The sequence below is a fragment of the Accipiter gentilis genome, chromosome 4 (assembly GCF_929443795.1).
Source record: "Accipiter gentilis chromosome 4, bAccGen1.1, whole genome shotgun sequence".
In the NCBI taxonomy this organism is placed as follows: Eukaryota; Metazoa; Chordata; class Aves; order Accipitriformes; family Accipitridae; genus Astur; species Astur gentilis.
The window spans coordinates 32,686,107-32,702,687 of NC_064883.1; the positions used below are offsets into that span (position 1 = coordinate 32,686,107).

General features: G+C 38.1%; 1 protein-coding gene across 11 annotated transcripts in view; it reads right to left on the bottom strand.

The window, feature by feature from the left end:
- Positions 1-16,581, bottom strand: part of PARD3 (par-3 family cell polarity regulator) — a 461,320-nt gene that overhangs the window by 259,147 nt on the left and 185,592 nt on the right. For 7 of the 11 annotated variants that reach the window (XM_049798454.1, XM_049798446.1, XM_049798447.1 and 4 more), the window contains exons 4-5: positions 15,614-15,792; positions 857-988 (exon numbers count right to left, since the gene is read on the bottom strand). In XM_049798454.1, coding sequence (XP_049654411.1) covers positions 857-988; positions 15,614-15,792 — 311 coding nt within the window. The remainder of the gene's footprint in view (positions 1-856; positions 989-15,613; positions 15,793-16,581) is intronic. The other 4 variants (XM_049798455.1, XM_049798452.1, XM_049798450.1 and 1 more) reach the window with 1 other exon arrangement.

The window sequence follows — 16,581 nt, forward strand, 5'->3', positions numbered from 1 at the left end:
TTTTGAAGTTCCTCTGCATAAAGCAAATTCTGGTTTTATGCCCTATTGCTGTAAAATAGAAAATTTGTACATTTATGTTCAACGCAAAAACTCAATGTTTTCATGTCACATTGTATACAGAAGAAAATTGAACTAATAATCCTACATATGCACTATCCTACATATGGGCTTCCTGTTGTATTTCCAGTCTCCATACTAAAGATGCATTTTCATTATATATTTGAAGACACTTCTTGGAAAATTTCAGACACATACAAATACATAAGTGACTGCAAAGTAATTTTAATTTCAGACCTTTAAATGTCTATGACTACCAGCTTATTAATAAAAAAAACAAAACCAAGTTGGTATTACTTAGTGTCTCAAAAAAGCCCAAGATCAAAAGCAATATAAATGTACACTAAGTAAGTATAATAACACTGTCTTCAAATCTATAATTAATATATTTTACAATGTTAAGAATAACAAGCATTTAAAAGTGCAGTACCAAAACTGACCACATTTAGCTATTCCGTAGTAATATTATTAGCTTTCAATGACAAAATATTTATCAAAATAATACTCTCTAATTCAAATAACCCTGTTGGTATCAGTTGTGAAGAACAGCAGCACTCCACATACTATATAAATGTGTTTATGACTCAAAACCAAAATAATTGCAGCTGTCCATTTCAGTCTTAATGTAGTTTTTTTGTAAGCAGAAGGAATCCCATACAAATTCAGTCAGCATACTGCTGGTGCTTCTATCATGCTTAGAGAGCCTATATCACACACGAATACACTTCTTCGTAACAGCTTGGAGTAGCATAAAGATTAGATTGATAAAGTAATATATATACACACACATATATATTACCTGTTCTTGCCTCTCCAGCCACTTGTCCACCATGGGATGACTGGCACTTAACGATGAACGAGCATTGTCTCTCTGAAACTGGTTAGACCAGCTACTAGTATCTCGTGGTAGGCTTCTGTAGTTTTCATCTTTCTAGTTTAAAAGAAACAAAAAAGTGTCTTATAAAAAACAACCAGTCCTTGCACGTTAACAATGCAGCTGGTTATTAAATGAATACAAAAGGAAGACTGACAAAGGAGAATACAGGTCCAGCCGGACCCAAGGACAACGCGATTGCCCGGCCATTCAATTGCAAGAGCTCCCCTTCCTTAACACCAGTGAAGCCCAACTAAAGTCTGTGGTGGATTTGTAGCTCCTGCACCCACTTGTACTTCACTAACTCTCTTTTCCAACCTCAAACTTCTAGAGCACAGACTTGCCAAGTACATACTCAGCAAGGCTTTCAGAGCATCATGTTACTTAGTTTCATTCTCACCAAAAGCAAGTATACCGTAGTCCATCAAATATACAGTCCATCCAGTTGGACCACTACATAATTTTCTCAAGTCTCTGTATGTAATCAATTTTACCATCAAAGCTGTCTCACTGCTCCAGGTACTGTCCTTTAGACCAGGACAGCATGCTATAGAGTTCAAAATTTGAATTTACTGTTCTACATAATAATGCTTTGCTTGGTTTGCCTGAAGGTATACAAATACAGTCACATTTGTAAAACAGCAGCAGATGGAGATTGTGCTGATGGAGATACATTTATCCCATTGAGACTGTTAAAAAAAGATTTATTTTTTTTCTTTTTAAATGATGAGTTTCTCCGCACACCTTTCCCACAAGCTGTACAAATTCTTCAGCCTCTAAAGATTAGTCCTTACCCAGTCTGATCACTAAAAGCCAATAAAAACACAGATCCTTAATGATGGGAGCTACCCTTAGCCCAAAGTCAATGAATTACTGATACCTACATAGGTTACTTCCCTTGAACTGAAATAATATATGGAACGGAAATTCTGCTTAGTTTTTCAGAAGAGGATTATAAATATACTATAAGTATCCTTCCTTCAAAAGCAGAGTACTTTTTCCAGTCAATGTTTGTCTATCTTCATGCCAAATCCGATAATTTAGAGAGAGTATCCATTTTTAAAACAGGATTGTAGTCCTACGTATTTTCCAATACTAACACTTCTAGGAATCTTGAAAATCTCTAAAAAAAATAAACAAACAACAGTGCACAATCACAGCTAAAAACCTTTTTTTTTTTTTTTTATTTATAGCACACAGCAGATTTTTGACGCTTTCTTGAATGAATACTTCATTCCATCAACATGAGTATTTCCTTTCTCTATTTACTGTATCGATATTTCTTTGGCCTGGCACAGTATTAGTCCAATATTCTAAAACACGGACTGTAGCATCAATTCCCTTACAATTGCCTTCACAACTTCTTGTAAATGTGTGACAGGGTTTGCTAAGAAATTCAGGTCTCAGTATACCTGTGATATATAGCAGTTTTCAAACGCTTCCTATGCGAGAGCAGTCTTTTCCCCAGACATATCAAACTTAAGCTTTCTTAACTGCTAACTTCTTTTCTTGAATGAGACTTTGTAGTATAGAATAAGTCTGCCAGTTCAAGACATTAAAACTTGAATTCAACGAGCACAAGATAACCTTGTAAAAATATGTCTGCACAAGTAACCAGCCTAACAAATCACCATCATAAATCAGTTTATCCTGCCATAAATAAGAACTTTGTGTCTTTCAGCAACTAAAAAAAAAAAAAAAAAAAAAATCAAGTTTTCCAGTGTGGTTAACCACACAGCAAACTAGAAACTTGCTCAGTCTCTTCCTTAGAAGGGGACAGTGGAAGTCAGTCACTGCTTTGTAGAACTGTCCCTTAGCAGAGCCATAAAAGCCAGGGAACGGTGTGTACAAATTGATTTTTTCCTGTTGCTTCTCTTATTCAATTCTTCTCTTCTGGTGACAGAGGTGGCACAGTTCCTATAAGCCAAAACAACAATTTCTCTTGTTCAAAGCGGTGGGAAGGTATAACAACAAAATCAAAATCTGACAAAGAAATAACAAAAGATCATTTTATGCACAAAACCCCCCATACATTTGGTGCATGAGTTATTGTAATCTAACAATAGCTCACTATCTGACAGACCATCACCTAGTCTGAATGGAAATTTCCTCCTATGTAATGAGATGTTTTCTGTATTTCTGTGCTTTATAGATAATTCCATTTTTTTATTGATTCATGTTTACAATGTTCAATATAAACTTTTTAAAAAACATTTTTTTCTACACTTCGAAAAAAAAAAATCTTTCTCCACACAGCATCCATTACCCATGCACAGGAGTGTTTTGCAAGAGAGGAAGAAAAAAAAGTTCATCAAGGGACGTGTGTTGTTCTTCAATCATTCAAAAACTAAGTCTCTGATCTGAATCATGCAGGACAGTCTTATTGCTCAGGTTTTATATTGGAACTTCATGCTGTAAAAAGTCTTCGATGCCACAACACACAATATAAATGAAATTATCTAAGCTAAAGAGTTAAATTAGGCCTCTGTTTGATGCATCTATACTAATGCCATGAATCCTCCAAGGAAATTACTCCTAATACTATCTGTGCTGACCAGAGGAGTATATTCATCCCATCTACTGAAATATTTCTGCTATACCGCACTTCTGTAGAAGATTACCTTTCTCCTGATAAGAACTACACCAGTTCATTTTATACAGAAGGCATCAAAGTCACTCAGCAATTTTTCTGACAGCAGAACTAAAAGCCGAAATTGTAGAGAGATGTGGTTCCTGTAACTTCTTGCGTTTCTCAGTACTGCTCAGAGGCTCAAAACAGCGCTATTATCAGAGCGGAATAAAATACCTTATCAGTGTTGCAATCACACACAGTAATGTTGGGTTTAGTCAAACAGTGAAGCATTAGAAGAACAACCAGCCATAGACAAGTCCTCCACTCCTTTCTTTATCGTTGTTTTTTGGCAAAGGAGCTATATCTGTACCCCACCAGTGACAGCACCGGGGCAAGCACTAAGCTAGACCAGGAGCAGAGAAACCAGCACTTCGAACACTGCCACACGTAGTCCTTGCAGATAGCTACACAACAAAACCTCAAGATGCTGCTGGCTACCCGGCACTCCGTCTATGCAGGGATCTCCATTACTGCTAATGCCAAATCTAATTCAAGGACAGCAGTGGTGATAAACTATAGAGGTGATGGTGAAAAATTCATTGCTGCAGCTTAGACATTGGGATTTACTGAACCATCTACAATGTTGTTTGCTATTTAAAATATATATATATATAGGTGGGATTTTGTAAAATATGCAAATGTTAACCCAGAAAGCTTTACTGCTATTCAGCATGATGTAGCACTAGCACTCATGTTGCCAACATCTGACCAGAAAAGGTGTGTGTCACTTTCAACTTCAATACCATAAAGAAAAAGATTTCATGGTACAGAAGCCATCAGGGTCATATGTAGGGAACTGTCATTTCTTCTGGAGCTGCAGCTGTAAGCCCTCCTGCGACTGGGGCTGACACGCATCATCAGTTACAATTAAATGATCTAATTTTTTTAAAAAACATCTTTGGGGACCACGGGCCATGTCAGCTTTATCATGTTTGAAGTGGAAATTGATCAATATAACACCAAAACTGCCAAGTCACAATATTACCACTACACTTAACAGTAGCATTTTGCAGTATTTTTAATTAAGACACATAATCTAACAACTTAAAGATTTAGTTCAGCATGGTGTCTCTGTGGGGCTTTGCTGGAGGGTTGGGTGAAAGGGGACAGCAAAAATGAAGCAATTTTGCTATACTTTTAGTTTCTGATGATTTGCAATATAACAAGCTCCTCATCAAAGACTCTGCAGCTTGTAGATGAAATGATGCATTAGCATGATCTGTGTACTTCAATTACAAGCTGTCAGTGCATAAACTCACTTGTGATTTTAACCCGCAGTTCTACCCCTACAAACTCCCAGCATTACCAACCCAACCAGAAAGTCCTCCACATGGTATAGTGACAGTTCCATGTCTGTTATCTCATTTGCCACTAGGCCGCTTTCCAAATAGTGAAGAAGTTGGGTTTTTCCCTTTGTTTTGACCTCCTGCACAGCTAACGTAAAGTGTGGCAAATTTTGGTGTGGTTTGGTTTGTTTTTTTTTAATACTACATAGCAATACAACAGGAGTAAAACAGATTGAAGAGGGCTTCAATGTAATTCTCTGGAAGGAGATCAAAAAACGTAAACCAAGTTTTCACTTTAACTATTTCTACAGCAAATTGCCAACATCTCATTCAGGATCTTCACTAAGAGTGACCATTTGGGGCACTGATTTTTTTTTTTTTTGCTATCCATTCTTTTTTCTTGTACACTATGCACTTTTGGAAAGGCTTCTTGCTTGCTTGGGTTTGATTACTTGTGATGGTCTCAGACTGAGATAGGGTTTGTCCACGTTGATGAGAGATGAAACTTCATTTAATCTTTTGAGATTATAATTTCATTTGACAGACTGGGCAAATTCATGTCTACAAGCATATTTATTGTTGTTCAATCACTAGAAAGAGTGCTCTTCTTTCTTTTTATGCTCCACTATGTCCATGTTAGACCCTGAACAGTTTGGTATCACTCTCAGGCAGGATGCTAAAAGCTGTAATTAATGAAATATTCATATAGTTTACGTAAATACCTCTCTGTCTGATGCAAACATCTGTTTATAAATGCAGCAATATACACATATACCCATTTTCCATGCTGTGTGAAGCTCTAGTAAGCAGGTTCCTGGAGTTTTTTGTTTGGTTGTTTTTTTGTGTTGTTTTTTTTTTTTTTTTTCTTTTAACTGGATCTTAGACAAATAAATGAGGCATAAGACCAACTGAATCCCCATTTCTCGAAAAAAAGAATGCTGCACATATTTTGTCTATTTTACAGGGAAAATACATTACACACATAAAATGAATTAACCCAATAGATGTACTGAATGAAGAGAAATTCCCTTTTAAAAAAAAAAACTTCTTACATAGAGGTCAGATTTGGAACTGATCTCTCTAGTCATCAGCAGCTTTTTAATTGTACCAAATCTCAAATGTTTACCTTGAAACTAGTTGTACCAGTCACTATTTATAAATATCCATATATCTTAAGAAACTGACACTACTGCTTGGGTGAGCTTCCTTTTCCTCTCAGTAGATTCAGTTTACTTTATCATTCTACAGTTTAGTTCCTAAGTTTGCTTTTTTTGAAGTGTACTGAAGAACATGACGTCAGGAGCTACAATAATCCAGACACAGCCCAGCCATCTAACACATATAAGAATGAAACAGTTCCAGTCACCCAGTATCAGGAAGCTTTGATCTTGGGCCATTCTCCAAGAAGAAAAGTAAAAGAGGACTTCCACATTAAAGAATTATCGCAGCTTCATGCCTCCTCTCAGCTCTGACCCAGAGCATGGGTCACTTCCAGCAACTGGTAAAAACTGTCTTAGGATGCAGAAGATGTAAATCTTGTAGGCTAATAAAGAACTTGCATGCCCTATTTATAATGAAAATAGATGTGAAGAATGACCACTCTGTAGTCATTCTGATGTTTTCAGAAAGACTCATCTTCAGAAATGACCCTCTCTATCGCTCTGTGAATGCAATTAATGTATTATGCATTGACTCATTAAATGCCAACGAGGAAAAAAGGCAATTGAATAAGCCAGTGTTCTGCTTAAGTTCTATCACCTTACACTCAGAAATTTCCAGAGCTGTCCAATTCCAATTCATATATTCCATGTTATCTTTTGATTGACAAGCAAGGCCTGACCTTAAAAAAAAGGAGTAACTAGGGGCCATGATGAACGGACAGTTTTCTGTGCATGCAGTGTTATATGTAAATATTTAGTGTCAAAGAATATGGGCTAAATTAAGAGTAAACTAAAAAACATGAGACTGCCTATCCAAAACATTCTGTTGATCTCTTGTTTACAATGGAAAAAATCAAAAATGTCATGATCTTTGCACATACACATGCAAAGCCAGAAATTACCAGGCAGTGTATACTGTTATTTCTCAGACTGAGGGACAGGAAAGAAGCTGCTGCTTCCATTCACTCTTTACTTATTAACCTCACAATAAAACCTCACAAGAGATAATGCAAAACAACCCAAATAACATATGGTAGTATTTCAAAAGTATGCTCTGAAGATAGGATTTAACAAATAGAATGTTAACATTAAATATATTTGGGGAGCTAAGGAACAGGAAACAATGGGGTACAGGAAACTTCACAAGAATCTTATATTTAGATCTTGAAATGAAGAATATCTTATAAACCACCAGCAGTAACCTTTTATGTGTTGGATAGATGCTTTCAGGTGGCCATGCCTCTAAAATGGTGCAACTGGCTGTTTTTATGTTTAGAAACTTGCATCTGCAGTCCTGAAACAAAGAAAGGAGGATGGGGGATGTGGTAACTGTTCTGTCTTCTCAGCTTAACTAAACTTTTTTTTCCCCCTCTTTCTTCATTACATTGACAAGCAGGGAGAAGAGCGGTGATTTAAGGTCAGAAGCACAAAGGCAATTCCCCAAACCCATGGCAAGCGGCTGTGCCTTCACACGCTGCCAGCCAGCCACTCCTCCCCTCTGCCAGCCCTCACCCACATCACCACCCTCCTCTGTATTTAACAATACAGACAGAGGACTCCGCAAGGCTCCCAGTAAAGCATCCGTCGCCTCGTCCGACCTGCAAATTCATTTCAGACCTTGGCCAGAATCCCTCCTGCGGTCTGCAGGGAAAGGCCCCAATAGATAGCAGACAGGTGGCCTGCAGCAGCATGTTTCTTTTTTATCTGAGTTTACAGCAGCATTGTCACCTTCAGCTCCTTGCAGTCTCACAGACCTTTCTCACACTGAACAGCTTCCCATCATTCTCCATCTTATGGTTTTAGCTTTTGTCCAGATTTCTTTCACTTCACATGCTCAGCAGGCAATGCTCTCAAGTTGGACATCTGTATACAGGAGCTGAAGAGCTCATTTATAAAGAGACAATAAAACTGGGTGGTAGCACAGAATGATCATCCCCTTTCTGCCAGGCTGTGAAACAAAACCAGGCTAAGTGACATCTGTTTCAGCCCCAAATTTAGTCATAACAGGAATAAGCCCAGAAGGTGACTAGGCGTTCCTGGTTTGAAATCCTGTATTTACTGGAGCTGAATTTCCCCACTAATTAAAGCTTAACATCTCCTCCCCAGCCATAGTACTCCTTTGTACAGATTAGTTCCACGTATGGGTCTGAATTTTATCCTGAGACTACTTTCCCTGCTTGTCTTTCCTTGTCTTCTCGTGTGATTAGCATTCATTGCAAGATGACAAAAGTACATTTAAAAATACAACAAATACAGCAAAAAAGGCTGAAATAATCACTGTTTAAGCTGTGCAGGCTCATGTCAGAACACTGTAGGGAAGTAGGGAAGCACAGCCCGCAACCTGGACTGTACTTTAAACTTCTTTTTCTTGCTAGCTACACATTCAGCCAAAATCCAAACCTGCTTTGCACCACTACACAACCTTGAGAATATGAAAACAAGACAGACAAATATATGAATCTGCAGAAACTCTTGAACCACAAGTGTATAATGTAAATGCATGGCTGTGGGTTACAACTAAATAGACAAAAGCAGGTCAAAACCCAGATCCAACTACTGCCAATGAAAATGTATGTGTATGCCTAAACTTTAAAAAATAAAATCACTAAACCTGAATATCTAACTTTTCTTCGTTGGGGGTTTTTTCCCCCAAAAAACTTATTAAATCTTTTATCAACCTACTCTTTCAGGCCCAGAGTTTTTCACCCTCAAACCCAGGGAGAGCTGCAAGAACATAAAAAATTAAAAGAAATAGAGATGAACATTTAAAAATGGGAATTTGCAAAGTACACAGTCCCTTAGATGAATGGCAGACAAAAAGTCAGCCATTCTTTACAACTTCAATTATACAATGTACTTGAGAGCTTTCTGTTTTCAGTATAGCTTTCATTGTGTCTGAGAGAAAGGAGCTGTACACTGCATTTACTGAAGTGAAAAGACAAACAACCTGTGCACATTCCACCACTCCTTCATCACCATTAAGAGACTCTCTCATCCAGACCCTCCTTGGCACTCCCAGCTTGTGATGCAGTACCATGTCCCCTCACCTATGGACCAGACATTGCTCACCCATTACACAGAGAGAGAGATGGGATAGCACAGCACCGGGAGAAAAATACACATTCTTCCTACGCTACTGACGAAGAACAAAGATTGAGAGTGATCAACAGACGCAGCCTCAGAGCAGAAGTGGAAAAAAAGCCTTCAGCTCTCAGATCTCTCTAGTATCTTGCACTAATAATCTGTCTCTTTTGGGGGACAGAGAGGAAATTTTATAGATGGGCTTCCACAAATGGATGACTTGGAGCAAAACCAGGTAAAACAACAGAGATGGAGAAAATCACACCTTCACTTTGGATTTGTTGGGGTTTTTTGTTGGCTTTTTTCCTGCTTCTTAACACACCTCATCATGACTGACTTTTGGATGCAAACAGTTGAATCCTGTCCATGTACACAGTACTCAGCAAACAGAACAGCACAGCATCAAGTGATGCATATTGGCTGTTACCTCTCTGTGCACTAGGCAAGGTTTTTTCACTTTGTGTCTCTCATTCCCAGACTGCTGCTGCTGATAAATACTATATTTGTTTTCACATTTCGAAAGTTAGGAATTTTGAGTTCTTTCATAGAGATTTTTATTTGTTATTGCACTAAAATATCACTAGCTGCTCTGGTAAAGAAAGCCAGACCCTTCTTCGTGGTATCCAGTGAATGCACAAGAGGCAATGGGCACATAAAGAAATACAAGTCATTCTATCAAAACATAAGAAAGAACTTTCTTACTATAAGGGTGATGGAACACTGGAAGAGGCTGCCCAGAGAGGCAGTGCAGCCTCCATCCTTGGAGATGCATATACTGAAAACCCAACTGGACACAGACCTGAGTAATCTGCTCAAGCTGACCCTGCTTTGATGAGAAAGGCCAAAAACTAGACAATCTCCAAAGGTACCTTCCAACCTCAGCTGTTCGTGATGCTGTGGAAGTCATGAATTTTACACATTACCCGGGACAAAAATAACACATACTATGTTTATTTTATATTGCAGCCTGTTTGGGTACAATTCCTCTATTTCATCATCACATGACAAGCTGCCAGCAACGAGTTACTATCACAAAGAAAGAAAACTGATACATATAACTTGCTTTCTGAATTTCCATTAATCTCTCTCCTACAACAACATCTTCTGCATTAAAACACTCTTTTTCATCATCTGTGATAACTCACTCTCATTCTCGCTTACTTTCAGTCTATGTGAAATCACATCTGAAATGACAAGAACCACGACTGTCTCACTGGAAAGGGAAAAGCCCTGCTCAAATAAACCTGGATGAAGAAATGTTGATGGCCATTGAATCCTTCAGAACTTCTGTTTAAAGCATTGCATTTTTATTTTGAAAGCAGAAAGATGCATTCATTACATGGGGTTTTAAACCTATCATGACAGAAATGCCAGGCTCTTTGCATTTACCCTGTACTCCTCAGCTAATTCTGTTGTATTACAGCACTATACCAACACTGTTCATCTGGTACACACTACCTCCCTTCTGCAGGAGGAAAAACCAGAGACAAAGGTTCCCAAGAAGCCTCAGCAACACTTCAGTTTCTTGTTCCCAGAATGATGCCCAGTCTTTTAGCCCACAGTCTTCCCTAGTCAATTTAATCAATTTATACTCTGCAATTCACACTCCCTGGCTATAAAATGACACTCACACACACAGTTCTAATACAGGGCTCTTCAATCCTCTGCATTATATTTAAAATCTGCTGAAATACCATGTCTTTGGTGACAGTGATAAAGCAACCTTCACTAAGCTGTGTTTAAAAAGACTCAAAGCTAAATGAAACTGATTTTCACTTTAAATCTGATTTTGACACTGACATACCATTAGTGTTGAAGCTTTTCGTATAATGCATGCATGCTTTTCTCCTATCTAGACATACTTCATTAGAGAATTTTTTTTTTATTGTTTACAAAGAATTAGAAAGCATTGCGTCTTTCACATAAATAAAAAACCTACAATCCAACACTCTGAAAATTTGTACTCATCAGTGTCAGCCCATAGGAACAGCAAAAATACCTGCAAGAAGAGATGAAACACAATGCTTTACAGGTAATGGATTTGACACTAGATTAAACTTATATCACTCCCATACAGTTTCAAATTCTTCCTCTGCAGTTTACAGAGCCCCAAAAGATTAGGTTTCCAAGTAGGAAGAAAGCACATCCTAAAAATAATTGTTCCTACAAGGCATGGCCATTTTCAACCTCAAAATATATACATGGGCAAACCCATTTAAAAACAAACAAGCAAAAAAACCTGGCTGCTGAGTAAATGGCAAAGGAAAAAAAAAGAAGAAAAAAAAAAATTATGTGCCAAGTACACTCAGCTACATGTTTGCTGTTGCTGATCCACCCCGCAGAGCACGTTGCATGCCATTTGCTTTGCTCCAGGTGGGTGAACCCAGGAGCGAGAGAGGCACAGAAGCCCATGCACAATCATTTTTCTCTCTCATTGCTCTCTCTTGAGCTCTCCTTCTCACTTCTTTCTGCTGTACCAATGCTGTTATCTCTGATGCAACAATATATGAATCAAATTCAGAAAAGTCACAGTGGGAAATTTTTCATAAGCCAGTTAGCCATGGTATACCCCTGCATTAAGCAAGGCAGGTTAACTAGATAAGCCTTGCGACTTTCAGAGAAGCAGGATCAAAACAGAAAACTAATTTGTAATGATATGCAATTCCTCACCACAAATGGAGATGCAAATTTTAAAAACGATACGGAAAATATATGGGATAATTAATTCACAGTTGTTATAAGATGCAACATATCTGGTTGTTGCATTTATATTCTTCCAATACATTAACACAAACATCTAAGGGAAAAGAAACCTGACTTTCATTAATGCAGCTCACATCTATGAAGGGCAGGTAGTTAAGCCAATAGGCTTTGGTACTGAATTATTAAGAATGTGATTCAAATTAACAGTTATTCAGAAAACAACAATATCAAAAAACATGCTGCAGTGGAAAAAAGCACACATGATATGCTTCAGCTGCATACAATCTGTTCAGCCGTACAGTTCAACACAATTCAAACAAAATTACAGCTTGCAAATCAGGTATTACTGCAGGCCTTTGAGAAGATATTTTTACTAAAAGATTTCTTCTTGTTTCATTAGAATAGCTCAAGGAAGCAAAAGACAGGATTAAGTCAAGCCGTGAGTCGCTAGGTAATACAGATATGTCTCTCACACACAAAAAAGTATCTGAAAGTGATTTTAATATTCCATTTTAAAAAAATCCAGGTAAGTGAATTTACCTACTAAAGCTGCTGATAATCATGAGCCAATTTTGTGAATACTTGCACAGATGAGGAGACCTAATCATTTGGTTGAGACCACTCATGGGAAGGATAGATGAGATCAGGAATTTCCTAGCTGAGTACAGTTACCAACACTACAATAACTCGTAAATAATCGATAATAATAATTCTTTAAATAAATAAGTACTTTGGGACACAGAACATCCGGTTTCAAGTTGCTCTTTCAGGTGAACAATGCAGAAACCAGAAACGACCGAGATCCCAATTCTAAGGAAACACAGAATGTATTATAATATCCTAACAAAAAGTAAGTTTCTTTATAAAGAGATTATATGAAAAATGGATGAGAGAGCACGTCCAGTTTAGTGCAAGGGTTTTATACCAAAACATCCTACTTACTGTAGTAGAAATCCATCTCAAGTTCAACACACATTCAAATCTTTGCAGGACCTGCTCAAGCCCCTCCAAACCAAACTCTGTCCCTCTCTGGTCATTCTCATCTTTCCCTAAGGACACAGGAGAGCCTGATGTCCTGCTTCATCTACCCTAATACCTACAGGTAGCACTACAGTTTCTTCAAGAGGATCCTTCAAACGTCCCACATTTTTCCTCTTCCCCAGTGCCCTTTCCCTTTCTGTTTGCCCAGAACTACTGGCATATGTCCTGGCTCCTCACAGCCTTCAGTGCATGGCAGCACTCCCACCCCTTCATTTCATCTCAACTTGGGCATCTGCCCATTTTCCTGTCATTCCAAATTCTTCTTACCCCAAATGAAACAAACACCAATACAGAGCCTTCTCTCGCTTGCCCCCGAGAAATAAATCCCTTCTGCCAGATACATGCAGTTTCCCTCTGCTAATTCCTCCAAAAATTGGACAGGATTTCTACCTGTCAATTATTTCTCTTTAGAGGTGACGGGCTGAAAGTAATGTCACTTCTTAGAGTCAGTAGGTGGATGAAGCTTTTGGCAACCTTCCCAGAAACGCTTTTCTTGTTTCTGCAAGATACTGCTGGGGCAAAGTTGCTAATCTACAACTGTGCTGCAAATCTCAGCCCAAGAACATATGTTCTTGTGCTGTCAAGAGAGAGAACTGCAGTGAAAACATTACGTAGTGCCAACCGCCCACAAAAGATATATGGGTGCTCAAGCCCAATGCACTGAGCAGAAAATTAAGATTGTTCTCATTGCTTTGCTTGAAATGTCCGTGTCATCTATAATCAATGAAACAGTCTGGAACAAAGCACAGCCATCTCTTTTTGTTATCTGAGTAGCTGAAGAAAACAACCTAACATAAGAAAAGTAGTGAGGACTTGTTATAGTTCAAATAACCAAAATACATTTGTAAAAATTCAGTGTTAGTACTTTGGCAAGTGATTGGTGACAGAGACTTAAAAAATGCACCTTTTAGAAAAATACTACAAATGAAATTGTTGCTAATACTGGGAAAGGAAAGGAGAATTCTTACTATCCATTCCTAAGAGAAATAGGATTCACTACATATCTTGACTCACATGAAGAAATTAAGATGCTGAAAACAGGAAAAAACCCAGTCTAACACATGTTGCACAACCAATTATTAAATTCCAGTTGTTTACTGCATCCTATCTATTAAAAATAGTGCACTCAGTGATCTACTCTATTCAAAGGATCAACTTATACAGTGTGCAAAAAACGTAAAAGAAATTATCAGCTTCTACTGTACTAACTAACCTACGTTAGTTCTTTCCAATCTTTCTTAATTTAATGTTCTCTTGTGCCTTGCTTACCATCGCTATCTGAGATCATATGCATTCCTTTCCAGTTTGGTCACCATGCTCCAGTAGACATGAAATATTTTAACAAAAATTAAAAGTACATGCTGAACAACTAATGATGCAAGAAGACTAGTGTGAAAGGTTAACTGCTGTTCAATTGTCTCCAATTTCTTCTAACTTCAGACACCCAAAGAAATCTGATTATGCTATGTGTGGCCCTCCATATCTATGCTTGTGGAGTAATGAACTGCAGTTCTCATTATAATTTCAGAAAAATTAACTAAAATGTTAACTCTTCAAATGTATTAGATTATAATTTTTCCTCTCCAAATCAGAATAGTATAAAAGACATTTTTCAAAACAACATGCACTTCTATGCCACACCAGTACAAGTGACAGAAAATATACCATCACCTACCTGAAATCCCGATCAAGCAGAGACCTAACAATACCATGTTAAACTGACACCTCTGTAAGAATGTGGACCTCAACACCTATAAGCACTGTGCTTTTATAGATGTTCTGAAATAACCAAAAGCCCACTGAAGATAGTTCAGTTCATTAGCAGCATGTGAAGACTTCTTTATTTGGAGTGTGGGAGCCCTGGCTGCAGGGTCTTAGTTTGCATTTATACTACTCAGAATTCATAATAACAAAGAAAACAAATAGCTATAATAATAAGCTGCATATTTTCCAAAAGGATTTTGTGCTGTGCAGTCAGAATGGTAACTGAAAGTGCAACTTTCTTTCAAAATTACTCGCTTCTATTGGAAAATTTATGTATGTTCTTCCTTCTGAGTTTGTCTGCAAGTTACCATCACAATTATGGGCAATGTCGGGGGCTTCATGAAAAGGAATATTTCTTCTAGTTTTTTTTTTTCAATAATGCACTGAGAAAAGAGCTTCCTGCTGACTTCTCTAGCTAATAATACAATTCATGTAGAGATACTGAAATCATATTGAAAAAATGAAGGAAAAAATAGTCACTCTACATTTCACTGTTTTAGTTTTAAGAATGTTATCAATGAGCTTGTCATCTGTCAATGACAGCATTTGCAATTTGTATTTTGTATTACTTGACTAATGGCTCAGAAAGTAAAAACTAGCAATGCTGTGTCAGAAAGACAGACCAGATCAGCTGTGGGCATGCAGATTATTCATTGACATTAGGACTTCTATGGAGATCAGTAAAAATCACTATAGACACGGCCTATTTGCATTCAAAGAAAATGCATGACAGCATTTAGGCCCTGCTTTGCAAAGTAATGAGTAATCAGAGCTTCAACTACAGTTAATGGCAAAAATCAAGTTTTTTAGAGCCCCTGCTGTGCGCATCACCCAGAGACTCTGAAGGGCAGGATATGCATGCAACTCAAACACTCCTCTGATGATGATGGGGTTTGGTGGACAACATCAGAAAACACAAGTTTAAATCAGGAGCGGGTAAGAGAAGGACAAAACAACAATTCAAGATTCATGCACATTTGTCATTTATTGGATAAAGAGGGGGAAATAAATATACCTTTCTTTCATGAGCACTCGGTATGCCAGGGGTGTTCTGCTTGAGAAAGCCTGCTGTTGTGGACCACCTTGTAGGGTTTTTCCGTGAAGGCTCTTCTGAAGAAAAATTTGTGTCACTTACAGAGGTTGAGAGGCCAATCAGTGCAGGGTCACTACTACGTCGGACATGAAGAGGCATATCTGAAGAATAAAACAGACAGTAAATAAACACTGCCCGGATTTAAAATGTTTTTCACATAGGAAAAATGTTTTTTCAAGCTCTGGATGGTTGGTTTTGACCAAATGTAGTTTCACAGAGTAAGGAGTAAATGACCTCAGCATAGCTCCTCAAGGGCAAGGTCTGTTTCCTCAAAACCATAGCCTTGCCGCTTGGCCACACAAGGAGAAAATGAGGGTGAAACCAAACTCTTTGAACCTAGCACAGCTTGTTGGCTTTACAAATACAAACACAGCATCACTACTATCTGTCAGTTGTGTAAAATAAAAAACCAGCATAAGCTTGAACAACTAAGAGGCTAAGGTGACTTACAGGTATTTTAAAAAGCAAGTAGCCAAAGGCCCAAATCCAACAGCCTGGTGACAAAGTAAAGGGTGGACTAGGATGACATGTCTCCTACCCCACTGCCACAACTGCAGCATGGGCACTGCCAACACAACATGCTTGCAAGAAGCTGCACACCAGCCTCTCTGCAGCAAAAGGCAGTCTCCTCACCTTCTAAAATATATTCTCCATTTCTTTCGGAAAACTTATGGAAGTCACTGCTCTCTATTCTGCATTCTTCCTTTGCCTCTTCCTGACAGCTGAAACAAGATCTGTGCTGATTTACCCTGATTCCCTTAGCCTTCCAGCTGGCATGACTGTCAGGACAAAAATATTTCATCGGTAATAAACGATGCAGTGGGCAGGTAGACTGATTGGAAAGAGACAGGGTGGGGTTTTTTTAATATATATGTAGAGGTCAAATCCAT